This window comes from Hypomesus nipponensis, chromosome 11 (assembly GCF_054491055.1).
Source record: "Hypomesus nipponensis isolate SF chromosome 11, ASM5449105v1, whole genome shotgun sequence".
NCBI lineage: Eukaryota > Metazoa > Chordata > Actinopteri > Osmeriformes > Osmeridae > Hypomesus > Hypomesus nipponensis.
Window position 1 is genome coordinate 22,206,121 of NC_140371.1, and position 26,011 is coordinate 22,232,131.

Sequence of the window (26,011 nt, forward strand, 5' to 3'; positions counted from 1 at the left end):
TTTCAAATACCTCTTAAGTTCTGTGCAAACATACACTCGAATTGTTCTGTCTAAAACGATAAGGAACAAAATCCACATACCTGGCCAGCCCTCTCCTCTTAATTCAAACCAAAACTGCCCAAATCTTCCCACATACACACAATCATGGAACACAATGGTTTATTTGGAGACATGGCTTTGTCATTTTACAAAGTGTACAATTCTCTTGAACTTTCTAACAAACAGGCAACATACGCAACGGCTCTGTTTCCTCTGCCAGCATTGCAGAGCTTTCCCCACCACACTATCCAGAGTCAAACTCACGCAGCACAATAAGGTTTTAAGACTGAATATATATTTTGTTTATTATAAGTATTTGTAATTTTACATCCAATATTTTGTTAAAATGGACACCATTGTGACGATCTTTCCCCCTACAATTTTCGGTCCGTCCGTCCACCCCCCCCCCCCCCCCCCCCCCTGAAAACGATGCCTGGTAAAATAACATCAAGACCTTTCTAAAGCAAAAGGCACATTGTTGACATTTGTGTTTAAAAAGGAAAGCAAGAGCAGGCGGACAGGGGCAGTTTCCGTGGAGACGGAGAACAGCGTGAGGCAGCAAGCTTGTAGTACCCCACATTTCCACGTACACACAACCCTGACCCTGACCTGGAGGAGAGGGCAGCCTTCCTTAGTCTGACAGAAAGCCCGGTGCCAGGAGGGGGGGCAGGAGGGCTGTGAGGCAGGGGGCTGTGGAGCTGGAGGGTGAGGAAAAAGAGGCAGAAGGGGGTGAGGCAGGGGGGGCCGTGGAGGTGGAGGCAGGAAGGGTGATGAGCTGGACCCAAGAGGGGAGAGGAGTGGAGGCAGGGGGAGAGGGGGGAGGTCTGTGGTCACACCCAGGCCTGCCTGGATGGTAGCATGGCAGCAGGGACTTTAGAGCGGCTCTCCTTCTCTGCCTCCCAGAGAGCCGCCCCCTGGCCCCCCTCACTGAGGCAGGGCTCGTCTGAGGCGATTGGCTACACGGTACACAAGTTCAATCAGGACGTGGTGGGGATAGGCCCCACGCCTGAACGTCCCGCCCCTTGCCTGAACATCCCGCCCCTCCTCTGTCTCTATTGGTCCCTGTGTTAGGGCTGAGGGCGGGGCTTGAGGAGGAAGCTCCTCGTCATACGAACACCTTGGCGAGGGCGTCGGCGCCGGCGCTGGCGATGTAGCACCGGGACGGGTGGAACGCCACGTCGTGGATAGACTCCTCAAACTTCTTCCTGTGGGCGGTGAACTCCTGGATGCAGGTCTTGGTCTCCAGGTTCCATAGACGTATGGAGCAGTCGTGACCTGGGAGAGGGGGGAGGAGAGGAGAGGGGGAGGAGGAGGGAAGAGAGGGGGGAGGAGGGAGGAGAGGAGAGGGGGAGGAAGAGGGATGGAGGAGAGGAGAGGGGGAGGAGAGGGGGGAGGAGGGAGGAGAGGAGAAGAAGGGAGGAGGAGGGAGGAGAGGAGAAGAAGGGAGAAGAGGGGAAGAGAGAGAGGGTTAAAACAGAAGGAAAGCCATACCAGGTGGCTATTAAACTGAAAGTAGAAGCACGTTACATTTACATTCTTCTCGTTCAGCAAAGCCTTTCACCCAAAGTGACAGACAACAAAGCAGAAGATCAAGGATCAGAAGTGATCAAGCTGCTTCACATAGACTATTATCCTAGAGAAGCCTCTTCCAGTTGGAGCTGGGTGTAAGTATGTAACAGTAGCACTCACTGCCAGACATCAGGTACAGGCCGTTGGGGTCGACGGCGAGGCTTGTGACAGCGTCCAGGTGAGCCACCATGGAGTGGGTCAGCTTCCCTGGAGTCAAACACAAACAGGACAATGAACCAGCTGTTCACCTCAGACGCCATCTCTACAGAGACGGTATCTCTACAGAGACAGGGCTGGTGTTGTATCTCTACAGATTCAGGGGCTGGTGTTGTATCTCTACAGAGTCAGGGCTGGTGTTGTATCTCTACAGAGACAGGGCTGGTGTTGTATCTCTACAGAGACAGGGCTGGTGTTGTATCTCTACAGAGACAGGGCTGGTGTTGTATCTCTACAGATTCAGGGGCTGGTGTTGTATCTCTACAGAGACAGGGCTGGTGTTGTATCTCTACAGAGTCAGGGCTGGTGTTGTATCTCTACAGAGTCAGGGCTGGTGTTGTATCTCTGCTGCCTCCTGTACCTGTGTTGTTGTCGAAGAACTTGATGTGTCGGTCCTCCTGGGCGGTGATGGTGATGGGGAGGGTGGGGTGGCTCAGGACCTTGTTGATCTGGCAGGGCGTACCTGGAGAGAGAGAGGTCACACTTACCTCCATCCTAACCTGCCCTGCCTGAACAGTCCCAGTCCACCCAAACACACAGCAGCAGTCTGTACTGAGGGGCTTATTAAGTATTTCGTATAGCTTTACAGCTGTGTGTGTGGGGGTGTGTGTGTGTGTGTGGTGTGGTGTGTGTGTGTGTGTGGTACCTGGCTCCAGGGTGGACTCCAGCTTCAGCACCAGCTGCTGGGTCTCCATGTTGAACAGCCCCACCTGCCCACTGGTGAAGGAGGTGACCATGTGGGCCGAGTCAGTGCTCACCAGGTCCACCGAGGAGGGAATACCCAGCTCTAGAGAGAGAGAGAGAGGGAGATAGGGGGAGAGAGAGGGAGATAGGGAGAGAGAGAGATAGAGAGAGGGTGATAGGGAGAGAGAGAAAGAGGGAGATCGAGAGGGAGATCGAGAGGGAGATCGAGAGGGAGATCGAGAGGGAGATCGAGAGGGAGATCGAGAGGGAGATCGAGAGGGAGATCGAGAGGGAGATCGAGAGGGAGATCGGGAAAGGGAGGGAAAGAGGGAGTGCGAGAGGAGAAAGAACCAAAACAGCACCTCAATCACACAGCCTCTCATAGACGAGCCTGCTACAGTCCCTCCCTTCCACCTCTAGGGGGCACCACAAGCTTAACAGGTTACAGCTTCCCACAGACGACCCCCCCGGCGCTCAGCCCACCTCTGCTGTGGTTGAAGGTGGTGAGGGCGGGGCCTGTGCTGCTGGCATCCCACAGCATGAGGGAGCCGTCCCCAGAGCAGGACAGCAGGCGCTGGTGAGCCGCGCTGTACACCAGGCCCCACACAGAGTCACAGTGACCACACAGTGCCCCCCGCAGGACCGACGGCTCTGTTACACACAAAAACACAGAGAGAGAGAGAGAGAGAGAGAGAGACACACACACATACACAGAGAGACAGACAGAGAGACACACACACACACACAGACAAAGAGACCATGTTACTTCTTATGCCTGGCGTTGAATAATTAATCAATCTCAAACTGAGAGATGACTGGGCAGCCATGTTTCTCAGGGGGCTGGAGGGCTGGAAGGAGGGAGGGAGGGAAGGCTGGAAGGAGGGCTGGAGGGAGGGAGGGAGGGCTGGAGGGAGGGAGGGCTGGAAGGAGGGCTGGAGGGAGGGAGGGCTGGAAGGAGGGCTGGAGGGAGGGAGGGCTGGAAGGAGGGCTGGAGGGAGGGAGGGCTGGAAGGAGGGCTGGAGGGAGGGAAGGCTGGAAGGAGGGCCGGAGGGAGGGAGGGCTGGAGGGAGGGAGGGCTGGAAGGAGGGCTGGAGGGAGGGAAGGCTGGAAGGAGGGCTGGAGGGAGGGAGGGCTGGAGGGAGGGCTGGAGGGAGGGCTGGAAGGAGGGCTGGAGGGAGGGAAGGCTGGAGGGAGGGCTGGAGGGAGGGAGGGCTGGAAGGAGGGCTGGAGGGAGGGAAGGCTGGAAGGAGGGCTGGAGGGAGGGAGGGCTGGAATGAGGGCTGGAGGGAGGGAAGGCTGGAAGGAGGGCTGAAGGGAGGGAGGGCTGGTGGGAGGTTGTGGTTACCGTAGGAGTCGTAGGGGTCGATGTTGGGGTTGGGGGTGTTCCAGCTCTGGATGGTTCCATCCACCCCTCCACTGAAGCACTGCTCCCCTGAGCTGCTCATCACCACGCACAGCACCGCCCCCCTGCAGGCAGCAAGCATACAGGACGTCACTCACACTCTCACTCTCTCAGAACTGAGCGCTTTAAAAAACGATTTAAAACGTTTCAATCTTGGACCTGTGAGCTCTGAATGTGTAGATGGGCTCCACATCTAAAGATGTACTCCTGTTGAGAGAGAGAGAGAGACACACACAGAGAGAATCAGTCTGGTTTGTCCCAAACCCTCAAGCCACATCTCAGCTGACATACTTCAGCATGCTCCATGCTTCAGGGTTCAGGATGGTTGAGGTGCACTTCTAGGGCTGTATGTGAGCCCTTTCTGACAGCACTTCTAAAAAGGGCTACACAAACAAATCTGATTCCATTACTTGTACGTCGTTTTGGATAAAAGCAGAGAGATGACTCAGAGAAGCCCCAGTCAGTGTGCTGGTGCCCTGTCCTCCTGACAGCCTATCAGAGGTGTGCTGGTGCCCTCCTGACAGCCTATCAGAGAAGCCCCAGTCAGTGTGCTGGTGCCCTCCTGACAGCCTATCAGAGGTGTGCTGGTGCCCTCCTGACAGCCTATCAGAGAAGCCCCAGTCAGTGTGCTGGTGCCCTCCTGACAGCCTATCAGAGAAGCCCCTGTCAGTGTGCTGGTGCCCTCCTGACAGCCTATCAGAGAAGCCCCTGTCAGTGTGCTGGTGCCCTCATGACAGCCTATCAGGACAGGGCTCTTACTTCTTGGCAGGAGCAGTCTTCTGCAGGTTCCACAGCTTCAGGGTGTGGTCCTCAGAGGCCGTCACCAGCAGCGGCTCCCGGGGGTGGAAGGCCAGGCCTCGAACCCCGTCAAAGTGGCTCCGCAGCGTGAACTTGGGGTTCCATGTCTTCCTCAGGGCGTCCTTGCTGTTGCCGATCTGACGAGACACACAAGGCATTTAGGAGGAGGGGCAGGAGGGAGAGAGGAGGGGCTGGAGGGAGAGAGGAGGGGCAGGAGGGAGAGAGGAGGGGCAGGAGGGAGAGAGGAGGGGCAGGAGGGAGAGAGGAGGGGCAGGAGGGAGAGAGGAGGGGCAGGAGGGAGAGAGGAGGGGCAGGAGGGAGAGAGGAGGGGCAGGAGGGAGAGAGGAGGGGCAGGAGGGAGAGAGGAGGGGCAGGAGGGAGAGAGGAACGTTGTCGTAGTGACGGGATTTCAGCGTCAGTTACTCACATCGTAGGCGAGGCTGTCGGCCTCGTTGGCCACGGTGAGGCCGGCCAGCTCCCCCAGCCCCAGCTCACTCTCCAGGGGCTCGTCCGCCCCCATGATGAACGACTTGCCCGAGGTCGGGGGGAATGTCAGAGCCTCCACTGGGGAACAGACAAACAAGTGTAAGTGTGTGTGCAAGTTTCATAGTGGGTTTCAAGAGGAACGATGAGCTTGACAGAAGGGCAGAGTTGTCATTATGCAGGTGTCCATGTGGGATGTGTGTGTGTGCACCCCTCTTGGGGGGGGGGGGGGGGGCACAATACCTTCGTCCGTCCGGTTGGCGTCCAGCTCGGAGGTCCTGGGTGCGCTGGGCCGGGCGGGGGGCGAGGCGGAGGGCTGCATGGGGGACGGGTCCTCCGTGTCTCTCAGGTTGGCCAGCATGTCCTGCAGCTTGGAGCGGTTTGGCCCTGTTAGGGTTACAGGGCCAGGGTTACTGTTCTGCTGTTAGAAACAGCAGGGAAAACCAGACCAGCAAACACAGAGCTGGAGGAAGAGGAGAGAGTGTGAGAGGAGACAGAGACATACAGAGAGGAGACAGAGACATACAGAGAGGAGACAGAGACATACAGAGGAGAGAGAGAGACATACAGAGGAGAGAGAGAGACATACAGAGGAGAGAGAGACATACAGAGGAGAGAGAGACATACAGAGGAGAGAGAGACATACAGAGGAGAGAGAGAGACATACAGAGGAGAGAGAGACATACAGAGGAGAGAGAGACATACAGAGGAGAGAGAGACATACAGAGGAGAGAGAGAGACATACAGAGGAGAGAGAGACATACAGAGGAGAGAGAGACATACAGAGGAGAGACAGACATACAGAGGAGAGAGAGAGAGCCATACAGAGGAGAGACAGACATACAGAAGAGAGAGAGACATACAGAGGAGAGAGAGAGACATACAGAGGAGAGACAGACATACAGAGGAGAGAGAGACATACAGAGAGGAGAGAGACATACAGAGAGGAGAGAGAGACATACAGAGGAGAGAGAGAGACATACAGAGGAGAGAGAGAGACATACAGAGGAGAGAGAGACATACAGAGGAGAGAGAGACATACAGAGGAGAGAGAGACATACAGAGGAGAGAGAGAGACATACAGAGGAGAGAGAGAGACATACAGAGGAGAGAGAGAGACATACAGAGGAGAGAGAGACATACAGAGGAGAGAGAGACATACAGAGGAGAGAGAGAGACATACAGAGGAGAGAGAGAGACATACAGAGGAGAGACAGACATACAGAGGAGAGAGAGACATACAGAGGAGAGAGAGAGACATACAGAGAGGAGAGAGAGACATACAGAGGAGAGAGAGAGACATACAGAGGAGAGAGAGAGACATACAGAGGAGAGAGAGACATACAGAGGAGAGAGAGACATACAGAGAGGAGAGAGAAAGCGCACTAAATTCTTAACTGAGAGCTGTGTGCGGTAAGAAAGGATTTATTTGGATGTTAAAAGCTAATGAAGATACAGAAGAGGGAGGTGTGAGGCAGACAGTCCAGAGGCTCATTGAACTGAACTGAAAACAAAAGGGAGGAGAAGTGATGTAGGATGCAGGAAGGGGCAGATTAGTCACCAGGTCTGTTGGTGAGGTAGAGGGGGCACAGCTAAGTGCAGCACTTAAGCAGTGCTGAGTTGATGTCCCTGATAAACAACCCCTGCCCCCCCACACATGCACAGCAGGGACCCAGCAAGCAAGGTAGATCCAGATCCCTGGAGAGGTGAAGGTAAAGCATCGGTGGGGAAAAAGCTCAGATGATCAAATCTGCTGAAAATGAAGAGCCAGAAGGAGGTGAGGGAGAGAGCAGGTGGACACCAGTGTGTAGCTGCTGTGTAGCTGCTGTGTAGCTGCTGTGGAGCGGCTGTGTAGCTGCTGTGTAGCTGCTGTGGAGCTGCTGTGTAGCTGCTGTGTAGCTGCTGTGTAGCTGCTGTGTAGCTGCTGTGTAGCTGCTGTGTAGCTGCTGTGTAGCTGATCTGTAGCTGCTGTGTAGCTGCTGTGTAGCTGCTGTGTAGCGGCTGTGTAGCTGCTGTGTAGCTGCTGTGTAGCTGATCTGTAGCTGCTGTGTAGCTGCTGTGTAGCTGCTGTGTAGCGGCTGTGTAGCTGCTGTGTAGCTGCTGTGTAGCTGCTGTGTAGCTGCTGTGGAGCTGCTGTGTAGCTGCTGTGTAGCTGCTGTGGAGCGGCTGTGTAGCTGCTGTGTAGCTGCTGTGGAGCGGCTGTGTAGCTGCTGTGTAGCTGCTGTGTAGCTGATCTGTAGCTGCTGTGTAGCTGCTGTGTAGCTGCTGTGTAGCGGCTGTGTAGCTGCTGTGTAGCTGCTGTGTAGCTGATCTGTAGCTGCTGTGTAGCTGCTGTGTAGCTGCTGTGTAGCGGCTGTGTAGCTGCTGTGTAGCTGCTGTGTAGCTGCTGTGTAGCTGCTGTGGAGCTGCTGTGGAGCTGCTGTGTAGCTGCTGTGTAGCTGCTGTGTAGCTGCTGTGTAGCGGCTGTGTAGCTGCTGTGTAGCTGCTGTGGAGCGGCTGTGTAGCTGCTGTGTAGCTGCTGTGGAGCTGCTGTGTAGCTGCTGTGTAGCTGCTGTGGAGCGGCTGTGTAGCTGCTGTGTAGCTGCTGTGGAGCGGCTGTGTAGCTGCTGTGTAGCTGCTGTGTAGCTGCTGTGTAGCTGATCTGTAGCTGCTGTGTAGCTGCTGTGTAGCTGCTGTGTAGCGGCTGTGTAGCTGCTGTGTAGCTGCTGTGTAGCTGATCTGTAGCTGCTGTGTAGCTGCTGTGTAGCTGCTGTGTAGCGGCTGTGTAGCTGCTGTGTAGCTGCTGTGTAGCTGCTGTGTAGCTGCTGTGTAGCTGCTGTGGAGCTGCTGTGTAGCTGCTGTGTAGCTGCTGTGGAGCGGCTGTGTAGCTGCTGTGTAGCTGCTGTGGAGCGGCTGTGTAGCTGCTGTGTAGCTGCTGTGTAGCTGCTGTGTAGCTGATCTGTAGCTGCTGTGTAGCTGCTGTGTAGCTGCTGTGTAGCGTCTGTGTAGCTGCTGTGTAGCTGCTGTGTAGCTGATCTGTAGCTGCTGTGTAGCTGCTGTGTAGCTGCTGTGTAGCGGCTGTGTAGCTGCTGTGTAGCTGCTGTGTAGCTGCTGTGTAGCTGCTGTGTAGCTGCTGTGGAGCGGCTGTGTAGCTGCTGTGTAGCTGCTGTGGAGCGGCTGTGTAGCTGCTGTGTAGCTGCTGTGTAGCTGCTGTGTAGCTGATCTGTAGCTGCTGTGTAGCTGCTGTGTAGCTGCTGTGTAGCGGCTGTGTAGCTGCTGTGTAGCTGCTGTGTAGCTGATCTGTAGCTGCTGTGTAGCTGCTGTGTAGCTGCTGTGTAGCGGCTGTGTAGCTGCTGTGTAGCTGCTGTGTAGCTGCTGTGTAGCTGCTGTGGAGCGGCTGTGTAGCTGCTGTGTAGCTGCTGTGTAGCTGCTGTGTAGCTGCTGTGTAGCTGATCTGTAGCTGCTGTGTAGCTGCTGTGTAGCTGCTGTGTAGCTGCTGTGGAGCGGCTGTGTAGCTGCTGTGTAGCTGCTGTGTAGCTGCTGTGTAGCTGCTGTGTAGCTGCTGTGGAGCGGCTGTGTAGCTGCTGTGTAGCTGCTGTGTAGCTGCTGCAGCCAGGGGAGAAAATCTGATGGCAACTTTGGGGGGGGAAGGGGGGCGGTTGTGGTGTTGTAACACAGCCTATGTTAAACTTTAAAAAGCTTGTTTCTATAATGCCTTCAATGCATATTATTAATATTCAAAACTACGTAGTCATGTTTACAGTGATATATTGGGGGGGGGGGGATCATATTTTTCCCAGGATTGGGGGGGGTCGTTTTCCCCCCATCCTACCAGGGACTTCCACCTGTGGTTACAGCACTGCAGCAGAGAGAAGGGAAGCTGAGTTTGGTCTCCACACATCAGTACAGGGACGTTCTGCTGACTGCACTGGGTTCACTTCATCCCACAAAGGAGAAGGCTTTTACAGGAATTGATTTGAAAGATAATAAAAACAGTGATGATGATGATGATGACATAAGCAGGTTCTGGGTACTAGGGAACACTATACAGATGGTGGTGTCTGAGTTTTAGCCTTCAGGAAGTGGATGTAATGGGTTGTTTTAACAGGACAGGACAGGGGACATGCAGGGAAAGTACAGCGCCAAAACAGAACACAGATGAAAGACACCAGGGGTACAAACGTCACACACACACACACGTACACACACATGTACACACACATACACAGACGGCTGTGGCCAGAGCTGTGCCAAGTGGAAGGCAGGAGAATGAGCAGCCTGAATAGAAGATGAGGAGAGGGCGAAGATGCCTGTTTCTGATTCGAGTTTTTCTTTTTTCTTTGATATGAATCTTGTCAAACTCAGGCTTTAGAGAGAGAGGAGGGAGGCAGGGACGCCAGAGAGAACTTACTCTTCACCCCCTTTTTCCCCTTGCGCTCCTTCCTGTACTGCTCCTTGAGTTTGGTAATCAGGCCCTGGTCCACGTCCCAGGCCTCAGACATGGGACCTTGCTCGTCCTTCTCTACACAGGGGGACAAAACCAGACCGAGAGGCAGTTCAGCTGCTGCCCTGCTGGGGCCCACTAGGGGCGAGGGCAGCCCCACACTGCCATTCTCCTGGGGGTGTAGCCTTCCCTCCCTCTGGGGCTAGCCTCTAGCCTCTAGCCTCCGGGACCAGTCAGGACACACGATCCTAAGAGCAGCTGGAGACCAGGGTTGTAAACCAGGTGGAGGCCTTGAGGAGAGAGGGCCCTGCAGGGAGGATGAGGCCATCTCTGTTTAAGGGGCAGAGAGGCCGTCACCATGGCAGACAGATGTCACCGACTGAAGATGTGCCCTCTGCCACCGGCTCTCTGCTTCCAACGCCCGTTAAGGTGTCTAGAACGAGGGCTGGGGTGTCACTTCAGCACGTTCAAACATCCTGGCGTCCTTGTCAATTCAAATGTACACTCGTTTTTAGAGCATGGCAGGACCTTCAAACAGGACCAGGCCGACAGACCACTAAGGATATCAAAAGGGCTTGGTGGGACCTCTGCCTTAACATACACAGTCACAAAAGAGAATCAGGTGGATCAGTTGATTCTCAAACACAAACACAGGGGTGGAACAGACAGGGTCGTGCCACAGCAGGATTTGGAGGGCTGAGGACCAACAATGGAAGAAGGTTAATCCAGACAAACTGAAGAGTCGTGACTCATGATGGAGCATGGAGGGACACATGGAGGATGAACAACAGTGCTGTGAAGACTGGGAACCAAAAGAAGCTTCTCTCAAACAGCTACAGTAGGAGGAAAGATGAATTCAAACTAAACTTGGATCTCCTCCAAACAGGCTGAGTTCTTGGGCAAGATGAAACTACCTAAAGATAAGTGTCTCCTTTTTTGTTCAGTTTAAAATATTTGAGTGATGAATGACTTAATAATGTCTACAAATATTGTTCACTTTCTCAACCTCCAGTTCTACCAGAGTTCCCCACCCCTCCATCCCCCTGCCCCCCTGTCTCACCCCACCCCTCCATCCCCCTGCCCCCCTGTCTCACCCCACCCCTCAATCCCCCTGCCCCCTGTCTCACCCCACCCCTCCATCCCCCTGCCCCCCTGTCTCACCCCACCCCTCCATCCCCCTGCCCCCCTGTCTCACCCCACCCCTCAATCCCCCTGCCCCCTGTCTCACCCCACCCCTCCATCCCCCTGCCCCCCTGTCTCACCCACCCCTCCATCCCCCTGCCCCCCTGTCTCACCCCAGTCAGTCCCCTCCCCAGCGCTCCTGGACTCTGGGGAGGTGTCCATGTCGTCGGGGCTGGACAGGAAGTCGAAGCCCTTCATAACCTCGTCTGTGTCCGGGTCCTCGCTGGTGTCCATGCTGGGGGGGACAGTGGTGTCCATACTGGGGGGGACAGTGGTGTCCATGCTGGTAGACACGGCTGGAGATGACGAAGGCTTCTTCCTAAGGATCTGCAGCACACGCACACATGGTTAACTTAATACTGTGGTGTGTGTGTGCAGGTGTGTGTGTGTGCAAGTATGTGTGTGTGTGTGTGTGTCAAGCTTCTCACCGTCCTTGACTCCATGATGGTCCGGTCTCTCCCCTCGTTCTCCTCGTCTTCATCTTCGTCGCTGAAATCTGCTGCGGCACTTTCAATGAACCTGAAGGCCTCCAACACAGCACTGGAGTCAGACAGCTCTGCTGTCCTGCTCACACACACACACACACAAGGTTAAGTGAGAGAATCAAGGTTTTGAAACAGGTCCCCCATAAGGAGATGTGCTTCCTCACCCTGCCGGCCCTGGGCCCCTGGGGGCTGTGTCAGTGCCGTTGACCAGGGGCTCCGCCCCGGGCCTGTCCCCCGAGCGGCCTGCTCTGTCCCCGGCCAGGTTGAGCAGGGAGCGTACCCTCTGGGACTTCACATCCAGGATGGTGTCTGTGTAGCCCACCTCCTGCAGGTACCTGCAACCACACACCTGGTCAGTCTGGGGAGCACCACCAGGGAACACTGGAGGGAGATGTTTTGGAAAGACATGTTTTTGGAGGGGGGGGGGTAATTCTAACTTAGCTACGGATCAGATGTCAGATGTTCCAGCCAGCCAGTCATCCTCCATGACACGCCTCCAGCGACACCCACACAGGAAGCCCTAACTGGTGTGACCTGGATATGTGCTATGGGAGGGGGGAGGGAGGGAGGGGGGGCGGATGCGGGGGGGCTGGTACTGAGCTGTCACTTGACACGCTCATGAATAAATTGTCCAGGCGACGTGTGAGGACGTGTGGGGGGGGGGGGGGCGAGGGGGAGACCCACCAGGGTGATTGTGATCAGGGTGTCTCGCTTGGCTCTGCCAGGGGGTGACTGGTCTGGGAGAGGAGGAGCAGGAGGAGGGGAGCAGGAGGAGGAGAGCAGGAGGAGGAGAGCAGGAGGAGGAGAGCAGGAGGTGGAGAGCAGGAGGTGGAGGAGAGGCTGTAATGACAGTGTTGTCCAGGTGAGGGCGCTGCTCTCCATGCTCTTTTGCCAGACACACAGCCGTGCTGGTCCTCCCAGCCCTGTCTGGCACCTCTCTGCAGCTAGACCCTACTAGCTGAACGGCCAATAGGAGAGAGGCTGTGTAGGTGACGTGTCTGGGATCTCCTGTACTGTACAGGACGTCTGGAGCAGGATTAGATGTCTCTCTGTGGCAGGGTGAGATGTGTCTCTCTATAGCAGGGTTAGATGTGTCTCTATAGCAGGGTTAGATGTGTCTCTCTATAGCAGGGTTAGATGTGTCTCTGTAGCAGGGTTAGATGTGTCTCTATAGCAGGGTTAGATGTGTCTCTATAGCAGGGTTAGATGTGTCTCTATAGCAGGGTTAGATGTGTCTCTCTATAGCAGGGTTAGATGTGTCTCTATAGCAGGGTTAGATGTGTCTCTATAGCAGGGTTAGATGTGTCTCTATAGCAGGGTTAGATGTGGGTTAGATGTCTCTCTGTAGCAGGGTTAGATGTGTCTCTGTAGCAGGGTTAGATGTGTCTCTATAGCAGGGTTAGATGTGTCTCTATAGCAGGGTTAGATGTGGGTTAGATGTGTCTCTATAGCAGGGTTAGATGTGTCTCTGTAGCAGGGTTAGATGTGTCTCTGTAGCAGGGTTAGATGTGTCTCTATAGCAGGGTTAGATGTGTCTCTGTAGCAGGGTTAGATGTGTCTCTATAGCAGGGTTAGATGTGTCTCTATAGCAGGGTTAGATGTGTCTCTATAGCAGGGTTAGATGTGTCTCTCTATAGCAGGGTTAGATGTGTCTCTATAGCAGGGTTAGATGTGTCTCTATAGCAGGGTTAGATGTGTCTCTATAGCAGGGTTAGATGTGGGTTAGATGTCTCTCTGTAGCAGGGTTAGATGTGTCTCTGTAGCAGGGTTAGATGTGTCTCTGTAGCAGGGTTAGATGTGTCTCTCTATAGCAGGGTGAGATGTGTCTCTATAGCAGGGTTAGATGTGTCTCTATAGCAGGGTGAGATGTGTCTCTATAGCAGGGTTAGATGTGTCTCTGTAGCAGGGTTAGATGTGTCTCTCTATAGCAGGGTGAGATGTGTCTCTATAGCAGGGTTAGATGTGTCTCTATAGCAGGGTGAGATGTGTCTCTATAGCAGGGTTAGATGTGTCTCTGTAGCAGGGTTAGATGTGTCTCTATAGCAGGGTTAGATGTGTCTCTGTAGCAGGGTTAGATGTGTCTCTATAGCAGGGTTAGATGTGTCTCTATAGCAGGGTGAGATGTGTCTCTATAGCAGGGTGAGATGTGTCTCTATAGCAGGGTGAGATGTGTCTCTATAGCAGGGTTAGATGTGTCTCTATAGCAGGGTGAGATGTGTCTCTATAGCAGGGTGAGATGTGTCTCTATAGCAGGGTGAGATGTGTCTCTATAGCAGGGTTAGTTGTGTCTCTATAGCAGGGTTAGTTGTGTCTCTATAGCAGGGTGAGATGTGTCTCTATAGCAGGGTTAGATGTGTCTCTATAGCAGGGTTAGATGTGTCTCTATAGCAGGGTTAGATGTGTCTCTATAGCAGGGTTAGATGTGTCTCTATAGCAGGGTTAGATGTGTCTCTGTGGCAGGGTTAGATGTGTCTCTATAGCAGGGTTAGATGTGTCTCTATAGCAGGGTTAGATGTGTCTCTGTGGCAGGGTTAGATGTGTCTCTATAGCAGGGTTAGATGTGTCTCTATAGCAGGGTTAGATGTGTCTCTGTGGCAGGGTTAGATGCGTCTCTGTAGCAGGGTTAGATGCGTCTCTGTGGCAGGGTTAGATGCGTCTCTGTGGCAGGGTTAGATGCGTCTCTGAATCTGGGTGGAAGCAGCGTTGTCTATAAGTACAGGTACAGGTGAGTGTGTGTGTATGTGTGTGTGCGTCTGTATGTGTGTGTGTGTGTGTGTGTGTATGTATGTGTGTGTGACTCTACTTACTGTCTGAGGAGCTGTCGACCCTGTCTCCAGGACAGCTGGTTGTTGAGAGAACCTGTGGTCTCGTTCTCGTTGGCTTCCTCTGAGAACACAGTGATGACCACACAGCACAGAACACAGAGATGACCACACAGCAGAGACCACAGTGACCACACAGCAGAGACCACAGTGATGACCACACAGCAGAGACCACAGTGACCACACAGCAGAGACCACAGAGATGTCATACTGCAGCAGCAACTCTGCAAAACATCTCTGGATTGTTTTACCGAGTCAAAACATGCTGAGCTCCCGGGGGCAGTGGAACATGTCCGACGCTCATCTGCTCTACAAAGTGAGGGTTTCCTCTGTTGAAACTAGCTACACTAGTACTTATTCTAGGTCCTCGTTAGCCTGGCTGCAACGGAAATATCGACATACAATTACCGTTGGGAAACTTAATTGACTTTTAACTTCAGATTTGCCATGCAAGTATAACCTTCAGCCCCCATCAATGTCAGTCAAGTGAAGTCAAACGCAGCCCAGTTATCCAGCTGAGTAAGGCTTCATTATGTTTAGTTTTTTTTTGAGTCAAATTCTGAATGTGTTACCGACATCAGTAGGACAGGGGGGATAAACAAGACGTGATTCAACACCAGAGAACCATCTGAAAGCTTCAACACGACCAAGAACCCACATCAGATACCCAGCTCATCAGGGGGCTCATCCTCTCTGCTCAAACTGAAACAGCAAAACAGTCGCTGTAGAGAAGCTCAATATTTCATGGCGCTTCCTATTCATCCAAATTCCTGTGCTGCTTCAAACCGGTCTCACAACGACATGACGTATTTGCTGTGCTAACAAAAACCTGCTGCTCAAACCATTCCAGTCTGCAGAGCCTGGAAGACCCCCAGGCCAGCACCCCAGGCCAGCCCCCCAGGCCAGCACCCCAGGCCAGCCCCCCAGGCCAGCACCCCAGGCCAGCACCCCAGGCCAGCACCCCAGGCCAGCCCCCCAGGCCAGCCCCCCAGGCCAGCACCCCGCTGTGGAATATCAACTGTCAAACCCTCAGGAGCTTGGTGCTGGTCAGCTTGCTAGCTCAGCCCTGTCCTTGGGGATGAGGACCCTGGGGGGTGAGGGGCCTGGAGGGTGAGGGGCCTGGGGGATGATGTCTTGTTCATTCATCCAGTAGAGTAAGAGCAGACGTGTGCTAATGGGGTGTAAATGAGGCTCTGTCTGGAGGGGGGCAAGCAGGTGCACCCTGACACACACAGCTACCCCACACACCCCGTCACCTCTTAACCCAACACCTCTCTCTGCCTCACCCTCCACCTGCCTCACTCTCCATCTGCCTCACTCTCCATCTGCCTCACTCTCCATCTGCCTCACTCTCCCTCTGCCTCACTCTCCCTCTGCCTCTCTCTGCCTCTTTCTCTCTCCCCCTCTGCCTCTTTCTCTCTCCCCCTCTGCCTCTCTCTCTCCCCCTCTGCCTCTCTCTCTCCCCCTCTGCCTCTCTCTCTCCCCCTCTGCCTCTCTCTCTCTCCCCCTCTGCCTCTCTCTCTCCCCCTCTGCCTCTCTCTCTCCCCCTCTGCCTCTCTCTCTCCCCCTCTGCCTCTCTCTCTCCCCCTCTGCCTCTCTCTCTCCCCCTCTGCCTCTCTCTCTCCCCCTCTGCCTCTCTCTCTCCCCCTCTGCCTCTCTCTCCCCCTCTGCCTCTCTCTCTCCCCCTCTGCCTCTCTCTCTCTCTCTCCCCCTCTGCCTCTCTCTCTCTCTCTCTCCCCCTCTGCCTCTCTCTCTCTCTCCCCCTCTGCCTCTCTCTCTCCCCCTCTGCCTCTCTCTCTCCCCCTCTGCCTCTCTCTCTCCCCCTCTGCCTCTCTCTCTCTCCCCCTCTGCCTCTCTCTCTCTCCCCCTCTGCCTCTCTCTCTCTCTCCCCCTCTGCCTCTCTCTCTCTCTCCCCCTCTGCCTCTCTCTCTCCCCCTCTGCCTCTCTCTCTCCCCCTCTGCCTCTCTCTCTCCCCCTCTGCCTCTCTCTCTCCCCCTCTGCCTCTCTCTCTCCCCCTCTGCCTCTCTCTCTCCCCCTCTGCCTCTCTCTCTCTCCCCCTCTGCCTCTCTCTCTCCCCCTCTGCCTCTCTCTCTCCCCCTCTGCCCCTCTCTCTCTCCCCCTCTGCCTCTCTCTCTCCCCCTCTGCCTCTCTCTATCTCTACCTCACACTCTCCGTAATTTTCTCCCTCTCTTTCATTCCTTCCTCCCTCTCCTTCTCTGTCCACACTTCAAAGCGCTGGTGCCTAGAAGCCCCTGTGAACAGAGACGGGCTGAGAATACAAACTAGTGCTGGGAGAAGGTGCTTCCTGTGCTATAGCGCTGACACAGACGAGAGCTCCAACTGGAGGGGATTCAGCAGTGACAGTTCCAACGCTGTTGACAAGGAAGCCTCATTCTTTAGTGGATCGGTTCACATGGAAAAAACACTGGGATAAACCCGTTGGTTTAGACAAGACCCGACATGAGGGAAACCTAGACAGCTCTTTCACAAATCAACACAGGAATGTTGTGACAAAAGGTGTTTTAATAATGCTGAATATGATTCATCACCAAGAGGACAGGTGTGGTGCAGCAACGGGCTACTTACCAGAGTCATAGCTCGGGGGCTTCATGTCACCTTGGTTCAACTCTGTTCCGTATTTCAACTTGTGGTACTTTGCCCTGACGAGGAGAAAGGAATCAGGACAAAAGATTATGATCACTATAATTTTCAGAACAATTTCAGAAGCAGCCTTTCGCTCTTAAGAACTTGACTGAGCCGTTTGATTTGGACACATGATTCTACTGGCGTGGCAGGTTTCTGAGAGTGACACATGCTGTCCACTTGGTTCTTCTCATAAAAAAGGGATGTGGTTCTGTCTGCATGAACGCACACGTCCTTTATCAGGAGGATAACATGCACTGCCCAGGTGTGTGTGTGTGTGTGTGTGTGTACTGTAGGGGCTAAATGCCCGACCCAGTACCTCCCTCCACACAGCTCCCATGAGGATCAGGGAACACTCCAGCTATCAAATTCCTGGTAAATTGGGAACATCCTGCCTTCTTCAGCACCGTTTCTCCTGAGGTCTTTACAGACAGGACATGTTGCTAAGCAACCAGGGATAACATACCAGTCCTAAGGAGGGTGAGGCCTAGGCTAATATCACGTTCAAAAGAGGCAAAGAAATGAGCTATGAGGGGGAGAAAAAAAAAATCAAACTATTATTAACCAAATAAGTTATCTAAATCTGGGTATTCAAAGACATATCGGTTAGTTCCCTTAAATAAATAAACAAATTCAACAATGACACACAATAACAAATAAGGCTCTCTTCAGAGGACCAAAACTGAACAAAGTATTTCGATTTGTGTGAGTGATAAGAAGGGGGAGGCTGGGGAGAGATGAGGGAGATGAGAAGAAGGAGAAAGGGAGGGAGGGTGACATCATATCCCAGTTTCAGCGTGCAGCCATCCGGAACACTGACGGGGAAATGCAATGTGTGTCACTGATGTTACCATGGAGACATGCAGCAGCGGCCTGACACCGTGGTGCTCCAGGGGGTGGAGGAGGGGAGGAGGAGGGGGGACAGGAGGAGGGGAGGGGAGAGAAAGAGAGGAGGGGAGAGGAGGAGGGGAGGGGAGAGAAAGAGAGGGGAGAGGAGGAGGGGAGAGGAGGAGGGGAGAGGAGGAGGGGAGAGGAGGAGGGGGAGGGGAGGGGAGGAGGGGGAGGGGAGGGGAGAGAAAGAGAGGAGGAGTCAAAATAATTCTTCAGGTTTTCTGGTGACCTTGTCAGGCTCACAGACCCCGACAGCTCAGGTCCTTCCAGGGGACACTGCTGGGTCATGAGTATCAGGCACCGACCAGGACCATCCTGCCCTTCTCTGGAGACCCCACACAGGTGTTGAGGTGTGTTACGTGTGTGAATGCAGACGGCAGGGTCTAACCTCTCCTGTTTGAGGGCATACTCCAGCATCTTGATTCTTCTGACCAAATCCTTCTTCAGGTTCTCTTGCCCCTTCCTCTCCCCCTGCAGAAAGGCGACTTGGGCCTGCAAAACAAACAAACCCAAACTGAGAAACATTCAACACCTCTTCAGAACCCCTGAAAAGCATCACGTTCTGTCGTGGCTTACGCATGTGGATTCCTAAAATTGTACCTCAAGGGCCTGCATGTCTGCAAACATGTTTTCCTGGAAGAATTTGTTCCGAAGCGATGGAATGCAGTGAATGCCCGAGTGAGGGATTAAGATTCATGTTATGTTGACAATCCAGATGATATGCAGTAGATTAGGATAGGTCTGAGACACAGACAGTAATAACATTTCAGCCCAGAACAGTGCAATTGTCAGTTTGGCTTTGATTGTAGACTACGGCACAGAAACTGCATGGGAGGCTTGTAACAAATGTTACAAAGACCTTGCCTCCACAGAGACAAAAATAGGTCTACATCAAATCAATATGCAGCCATGTTGCCAAATGAAAAGAGGAAAAAAGCCAGTGAAGTTGTATTTGAATGTGCTTGTTCTCCATCTCTGCCTGCCTGCCTCCTCCACGCCAGTGTCCTCCTACAGTAATACGCAGCAGCTGTTCATGCAGTCTGACTCAGAATTACATCACTTGATCCCACACACTCACACACACTGACAAACACATTCTCACATACACACACTCACACTGACAGACATACTCCTGACACCGACACACACAAACACACACCCACTCTCTCAAACACACACACACACACACACACACACACACACACACACACACACACACACACACACACACACACACACACACACACACACACACACACACACACACACACACACACACACACACACACACACACACACACACACACACACACACACACACACACACACACACACACACACACACACACACACACACACACACACACACACACACACCCCCCACAGGCTTCTCAGACTCTGACCAGAGTCCAGCCCCTCACAGACAGAATGACATCACCAACACCCTGGCAGCAACAACCTGTGTTCGCCAGACTAAACAGCCCAACATCGAGGTCTCCCCTGAGACACCAGCACCCTCCAGCTCAGCAGGTCTCCCCTGAGACACCAGCACCCTCCAGCTCAGCAGGTCTCCCCTGAGACACCAGCACCCTCCAGCTCAGCAGGTCTCCCCTGAGACACCAGCACCCTCCAGCTCAGCAGGTCTCCCCTGAGACACCAGCACCCTCCAGCTCAGCAGGTCTCCCCTGAGACACCAGCACCCTCCAGCTCAGCAGGTCTCCCCTGAGACACCAGCACCCTCCAGCTCAGCAGGTCTCCCCTGAGACACCAGCACCCTCCAGCTCAGCAGGTCTCCCCTGAGACACCAGCACCCTCCAGCTCAGCAGTTCTCCCCTGAGACACCAGCACCCTCCAGCTCAGCAGGTCTCCCCTGAGACACCAGCACCCTCCAGCTCAGCAGGTCTCCCCTGAGACACCAGCACCCTCCAGCTCAGCAGGTCTCCCCTGAGACACCAGCACCCTCCAGCTCAGCAGGTCTCCCCTGAGACACCAGCACCCTCCAGCTCAGCAGGTCTCCCCTGAGACACCAGCACCCTCCAGCTCAGCAGGTCTCCCCTGAGACACCAGCACCCTCCAGCTCAGCAGGTCTCCCCTGAGACACCAGCACCCTCCAGCTCAGCAGGTCTCCCCTGAGACACCAGCACCCTCCAGCTCAGCAGGTCTCCCCTGAGACACCAGCACCCTCCAGCTCAGCAGGTCTCCCCTGAGACACCAGCACCCTCCAGCTCAGCAGTTCTCCCCTGAGACACCAGCACCCTCCAGCTCAGCAGGTCTCCCCTGAGACACCAGCACCCTCCAGCTCAGCAGGTCTCCCCTGAGACACCAGCACCCTCCAGCTCAGCAGGTCTCCCCTGAGACACCAGCACCCTCCAGCTCAGCAGGTCTCCCCTGAGACACCAGCACCCTCCAGCTCAGCAGGTCTCCCCTGAGACACCAGCACCCTCCAGCTCAGCAGGTCTCCCCTGAGACACCAGCACCCTCCAGCTCAGCAGGTCTCCCCTGAGACACCAGCACCCTCCAGCTCAGCAGGTCTCCCCTGAGACACCAGCACCCTCCAGCTCAGCAGGTCTCCCCTGAGACACCAGCACCCTCCAGCTCAGCAGGTCTCCCCTGAGACACCAGCACCCTCCAGCTCAGCAGGTCTCCCCTGAGACACCAGCACCCTCCAGCTCAGCAGGTCTCCCCTGAGACACCAGCACCCTCCAGCTCAGCAGTTCTCCCCTGAGACACCAGCACCCTCCAGCTCAGCAGGTCTCCCCTGAGACACCAGCACCCTCCAGCTCAGCAGGTCTCCCCTGAGACACCAGCACCCTCCAGCTCAGCAGGTCTCCCCTGAGACACCAGCACCCTCCAGCTCAGCAGGTCTCCCCTGAGACACCAGCACCCTCCAGCTCAGCAGGTCTCCCCTGAGACACCAGCACCCTCCAGCTCAGCAGGTCTCCCCTGAGACACCAGCACCCTCCAGCTCAGCAGGTCTCCCCTGAGACACCAGCACCCTCCAGCTCAGCAGGTCTCCCCTGAGACACCAGCACCCTCCAGCTCAGCAGGTCTCCCCTGAGACACCAGCACCCTCCAGCTCAGTCACCCTCCCCAGGCGGGAATATGAACATTCACTTGCTGGTGGACAAAAAAGTTAGTTTCCCCCCCTGGCAGGTTGATAATCCAGACTGCAGTACTGAGTCCTCCCAGGGCTCCAGGGTTTAGGGATTAGCATGTCGGTACTTACTGTCCTTGTCACTTGTCATGACAACAATAGCTTGCTTAAATCACTGCAGAAACTGGGGCAAGTGAGACGTCAAGCAAAAGGACAATGAGAAGCTGAATGACTCCCTCTTGGTGTGGGAGGATGATGGAGGTGTTGAAGGAAGCTCTGATACTGTCTGCAGGCATGACTCAGCCCCTCACTGCATCATCTCAACAATGTGAGCTCCTTCACACACAACTCCCTCCAACCTAGTCTACCATTACTGGGGCTGGGCGATATATCGAATATTAGCAATAATATCGCAATAATTATATATCGCCCAGCCCTAACCACCAACAGTACCAAGGGTCAAGTTAGCCTAGCCTACCACTGTGTTTCCTGCTGTTCTCCTCAGGGTTAAGACTAGGAGCAGAGCTTGGTGGGGGTCAGGCCTTCAGGGAGGGGACCAGACCACCCAGGAGACGCTGGATGGGGACAAAGATCTAGAGGTGGAGACATCAGAGAGACAGATCTGGAGGTGGAGATATCAGAGAGACTGAGATATGGAGGTGGAGACATCAGAGACAGCTAAAGGAAACAACTTGGAGCAAGGAAATCGAATCGTTAGTCGAGCTACGCCGTCACATTCTGCGCATCGTTGGTGAGGGGACGCCAAGCTGACGGGGCAAGCGTCACACCGCTTTGCAACATGCCATCGGAAAAATCCCCTCGACAAACGCACAGGAAAAAACCCTCCTTTCTGTCCTCAACCAGACGGGATCCTGGGTGGAGGTTTCGAGCATTCCAGAAGTGTTTTTGCCCAGACTGGTTTTGCATCACGGCCAACGGAGGCTAAAACACAATAAGGGCATTTAGCAGAGACAGAGCTAACTCTGTTAGTGGCTCAGGGATATCAGACCGACTGGACAGATAGACTGATCTCACTCCATCCCCCACGCTGATCTCACTCCATCCCCACGCTGATCTCACTCCATCCCCACGCTGATCACACCCCTACAGAGCTGAACACAGAACCCAGCTCTGAATATGCTGGCTGTATCACAAACAAAAACAACACATCTAGGAACTCAACAACAGGCCGCTAACTTTCAAGGAAAATAGCCATGCAGGCCTTATAGAGGGTTCACTCTGTGTCAGATACAACCCCAGGGGGGGCAAAGATGGCCGACCCGATAGCTAGCCAAGTACATTCCACGCATTCCATTACTCTAGCACAGACAGACAAGGGCAGCAAAACAAGAGAGGAGACAGGAGAGCAGAGTGCGCCAGGGAGAATAGCCCTGACGCCAGCACAACTCAGGAGCAGCATGCTCCTAAAAACACTTCACAACCAGCCCTGCACTAGCAGCTGGGAAGGCTTCCTGGCCTCTTAGCCTCTTGGTTAAACGCATTGATTGCGCGATCAATTATTAACCCACACCGATTGAGCTCTTCGGTGGAAACACTTTTAGGACAATACCAGGAGAGGCTGGGCTGTTGAAATAAAGGAGTTGTCCTTATCAAGGAAAAAGACAGCTTGGCAGCTTCTGTAGAAGGTGTTTACTGCAACACAGAACACACACACGCACGCACGCCCGCCCGCCCGCCTGTCAAGTCTGTCAAGCTCAGGTACGGAAGAAAAGCAGTTTGCTCTTCAAGCTCCCTCTAGTCAGTGTCACCGTTAATGCAATGCTAACCAGCCTTCGGCTCTGCTGTCGATGCTAACCAGCCTTCGGCTCTGCTGTCGGACCAGCAAGCCCTTCCTGGACAGCCAGAGAAGCATATTTTTCACCCAATATTTCATCACAATCTACCCCCAAACAACTGAAAACCAGAAAACCCCCCTCCACCCAACAAAGAAAACATCTTGAAAACAACCCAAATGGATAAAGCCCAACCTGGGAGCACACACAAGATCAAGCCACCAGCTTGTGCTGGTGGACACATTTCCAGCTCTGCCAGATTGGCGTTCTATGACTGAAGACTTGAGAGGAAGGCAGCTCTGCCTCCCGAGGGGCCAGCTGTCTCACTTCCACACACACACAGCCAGGGCTGTACGTGTGAATGGTGAGGAAGGAGGGAAGGACTAACCCTGACAACCAGACTTTTTTCAGAAAGACTGAGGATGGAGGCTATCTGGTCTGACTCCAAAAGGCCAGTGGACCAGAGCACAGAGGAATAAAACTCTTTATCTCAAAGGGAAAGCAGTTAGCCTGTTTTGAGACCACCTGCTGTCGTGACAGTCTCCCTGGGTTGATTTTTACCGAAAGATTCAAAACGTGCCCCAGTTGAAATGTGTTTGCTCTTACTGGCTTTCAGTGTGTTCTTCATGCTCTCCCACCGTGAGCATGCAGAACTAACCACAGCCTGGGGCTGGAGCTAACACACTGAGCCACCTTACATGTGGGTGGTGAGAGTGTGTGTGTGTGTGTGTGTGTGTGTGTGTGTGTGTGTGTGTGTGTGTGTGTGTGTGTGTGTGTGTGATGTAAGCGGACAGAGGCAGAACTGTAGCTGTCATCGTACCTCAGGCTTCAGGCCTACTGATGTCTTAACTTCCTCTAACTCACGCGTGAGCGCTCCCTTCCCCACCGCTTCCCTAAGCTTGAGGGCCAGACACAGTCACCTCACTGCCAATCACACCAACACCAGTGTCCTGGCCCTACTTCAGACCATTAACTATCAGGTCGTAATCCAGGAAGTAAACCACAACCAGTTTTCTGTCCTATGAATAAGACCTAAAGTCCTGAAAGAATGGAAACTTGAAATTCAGCCCCTCATCCTGAATGGAGCTACCTGACACCCTGAGTCACCTTTGATCTTCTCCGGGTGTCACACTTGGGCTGCCGACAGATCAGCTTTGGCAATGAGATACTCCTTAGTGGAGGGATTTCCCCGAGCGAGCAAGCGAGAGAGCGCGAGAGAGAGAGAGAGAGAGAGAGAGAGAGAGAGAGCGAGAGAGAGAGAGAGAGAGAGAGAGAGAGAGAGAGAGAAAGAGATTGACTAGAGGGCTGAGGAAGCATTCTGGAACCTAACTAAACCCAGCCTCATCAATCAAGCCCTGGGGGGATCTGTGCTAATCAGAGTCAACAGCCCACAGTGTGTAGTCCACTAATTAAAAATAAACACACTTATCCAGTGCATCCTTGTTAATCTGACTCACAGTCAACACATCTTCCACCGCACAAACACCTCCTGTCACAACCAAGTTCAAACCCTGTCCTCTCGCAGGGTTGTGAATGAAAGCTCAGTCCTTTTCTCATCTGACAAACAGGACATAGGTCAGTCAATTAATTGACTCCCTATAGCCGTCAAACTCATGTCAGCCACAGCCTGGGAGAGGTCTGATAGCGGAACGCAGAGAAGTGATATAACGGGATCAGGTGGGCTCGAAGTCAGACTATGTTTGATTGGAATTTGAGGAAGTAAACAAATATAAATAAAATAAAAACGGTAGATCGACAGTCTGCTGAATCAATGAGGGGAGTGGCTCTTCCCGTGATGCTGCGCTGACAAGCTGGATACACCACATTCCAAAGCAACTCCTGAACAAGCTTTGTCTAAAATAGTAGCATATGATTTACTTGCCATGATACATTACTGCAATGATACCTCCGTAAGCGGATTAAAGAAGCGAGCACGAGAGCGAGTGCTGTTCTAAATATCAAACGATCCCTTAAAGACTTCAGATTGATTGTGGTTTGTGTGAGTTTGTATAACACCCTGTAATGACGGTCGGATGTGGTGACTGAAGAGACAACAGACAGATAATTGTAGTACTTGAGTACTGTACTGTCTTGACCGCTGCAGGGATGTATATTATTAACTGACTATTTTTTCAGGAAACTAATCAATGATCACAAATGATTGTTGAAGGGTTACGATAAAAGTCTACTCTGACGTAATTTGCATTACCTAGCTACGACCTTTAGCGATCTTCTTACAAGAAGGGCGGAATACGATCTCCTAGTTGCGCGCTCTCGTAGCTCAGACAGTGGATCACTTCGTTTCCCTACAAGCAGGTCGAACACGTACAAGGCAGAACGGATATTGCCGAACATTACTCTTCATAAACTAGTAAATATAGAAGTATAATGGAATAGTGCATTGCTCAAAGTGTACGTCTCAATCGTTTACATATAGGACTCCCTTAGATAATGGGGCAGAGTAATCTATAACCACCTTATGAGTTACAAGCTATATTAGACTATACACTAATGTAATCGAATTTTACTACTTAGAAATGCAAAACGTTTATCACACACTTAAGTTCTTTTAAGTCGTTGATTTTTGACAATATAACTGAAAAAATGTAACAAAACGGAACACTGCGGGACAGCCCAAGTCATTTTAAATTACTATTTTCTGGATTGTATTGTAGCATGTGCTGCCGACTACGCTAAGGGCAGGGGGCGCTATGTGGCAACATTATTTAGCTAGCAAGCTAGCTGATGCTAACGGAAACAATCAATTTGTGCAACGCATTCCCCTCTTACTGTAATACATAGCTAAGGTCCTATCCTGAAAACACTGCAAATACACATGCTCCAGTGAATGATTCATGCATTGTGTTTACCTGTAATTCAGCCCGCTCCACCTCCCATTGTGCCCTCTCCACTTCGAATCGGGCCCATTCGTGCTGCAGGAAGTGCAAAATCCCCGGGATGCTATACTGGGCTCGAGCCGCCTCCCCAGCGTCCCCGTCGGGCAACGGTCCTTTGCCTCCACCGGGTAAAATAGAATTGTTGTTATTATTGAAGAAAACACCGGGCCCTGCCTGTTCGTCCATGGCCGGGCTCGGTTTAAAGAAGGAGCAGCCGTTTGTGGTTATTCGTGAGGTCTTTGACTACAACTAGCTAGCGGAAGGACAAAAAGTATCGACCTAGCTCGCCTCTGTCGGCTACGGGAATGAACTCACTTTCTGACAGCTAGTCACAGGATGACGTCAGGCGGAATAGGTCACGCCCCCAGCGTGCTGTAGTACCGGAGAAAATACTGAAGTCCCCGAGCTCTTCTGCTCGCGGGCCCCGGTAGGCTACATCAAGGAACACACTGCTCGCAGACTGCTAAAGCGTTGTCTCACTTATGCCTAAAAAAAATTGCATGACACTTCACAACATAAACAACAAAGAAAATGCCCTGATTACTTTATTGATCTTTTCAAATGTCTCTTTGCAAGATGTATTAGATGGT

At 53.3% G+C, this 26,011-nt stretch overlaps 1 protein-coding gene across 3 annotated transcripts; it reads right to left on the reverse strand.

Annotated features, from left to right (window-relative positions):
- Positions 1-459: 459 nt before the first annotated feature.
- On the reverse strand, positions 460-25,748 carry LOC146268644 (striatin-like). Of its 3 annotated transcripts, none has more exons than XM_084709485.1 (18): positions 25,395-25,748; positions 18,026-18,129; positions 16,690-16,763; positions 14,089-14,167; positions 11,446-11,616; positions 11,225-11,315; positions 10,910-11,123; positions 9,582-9,692; positions 5,435-5,578; positions 5,136-5,272; positions 4,670-4,845; positions 4,070-4,117; positions 3,854-3,975; positions 2,992-3,159; positions 2,471-2,611; positions 2,186-2,287; positions 1,729-1,815; positions 460-1,314 (listed from the first exon to the last, which is right to left on the reverse strand). In XM_084709485.1, the coding sequence occupies exons 1-18, from the start codon at positions 25,605-25,607 to the stop codon at positions 1,145-1,147; spliced, it is 2,352 nt and encodes a 783-aa protein (XP_084565611.1). In that variant the 5' UTR covers positions 25,608-25,748; the 3' UTR covers positions 460-1,144. The 3 variants fall into 3 exon arrangements, with proteins under 3 accessions (XP_084565611.1, XP_084565610.1, XP_084565612.1); XM_084709484.1 differs by having other exon boundaries at positions 11,225-11,360; XM_084709486.1 differs by lacking the exon at positions 9,582-9,692 and having other exon boundaries at positions 11,225-11,360.
- Between the last annotated feature and the right edge of the window lie 263 nt (positions 25,749-26,011).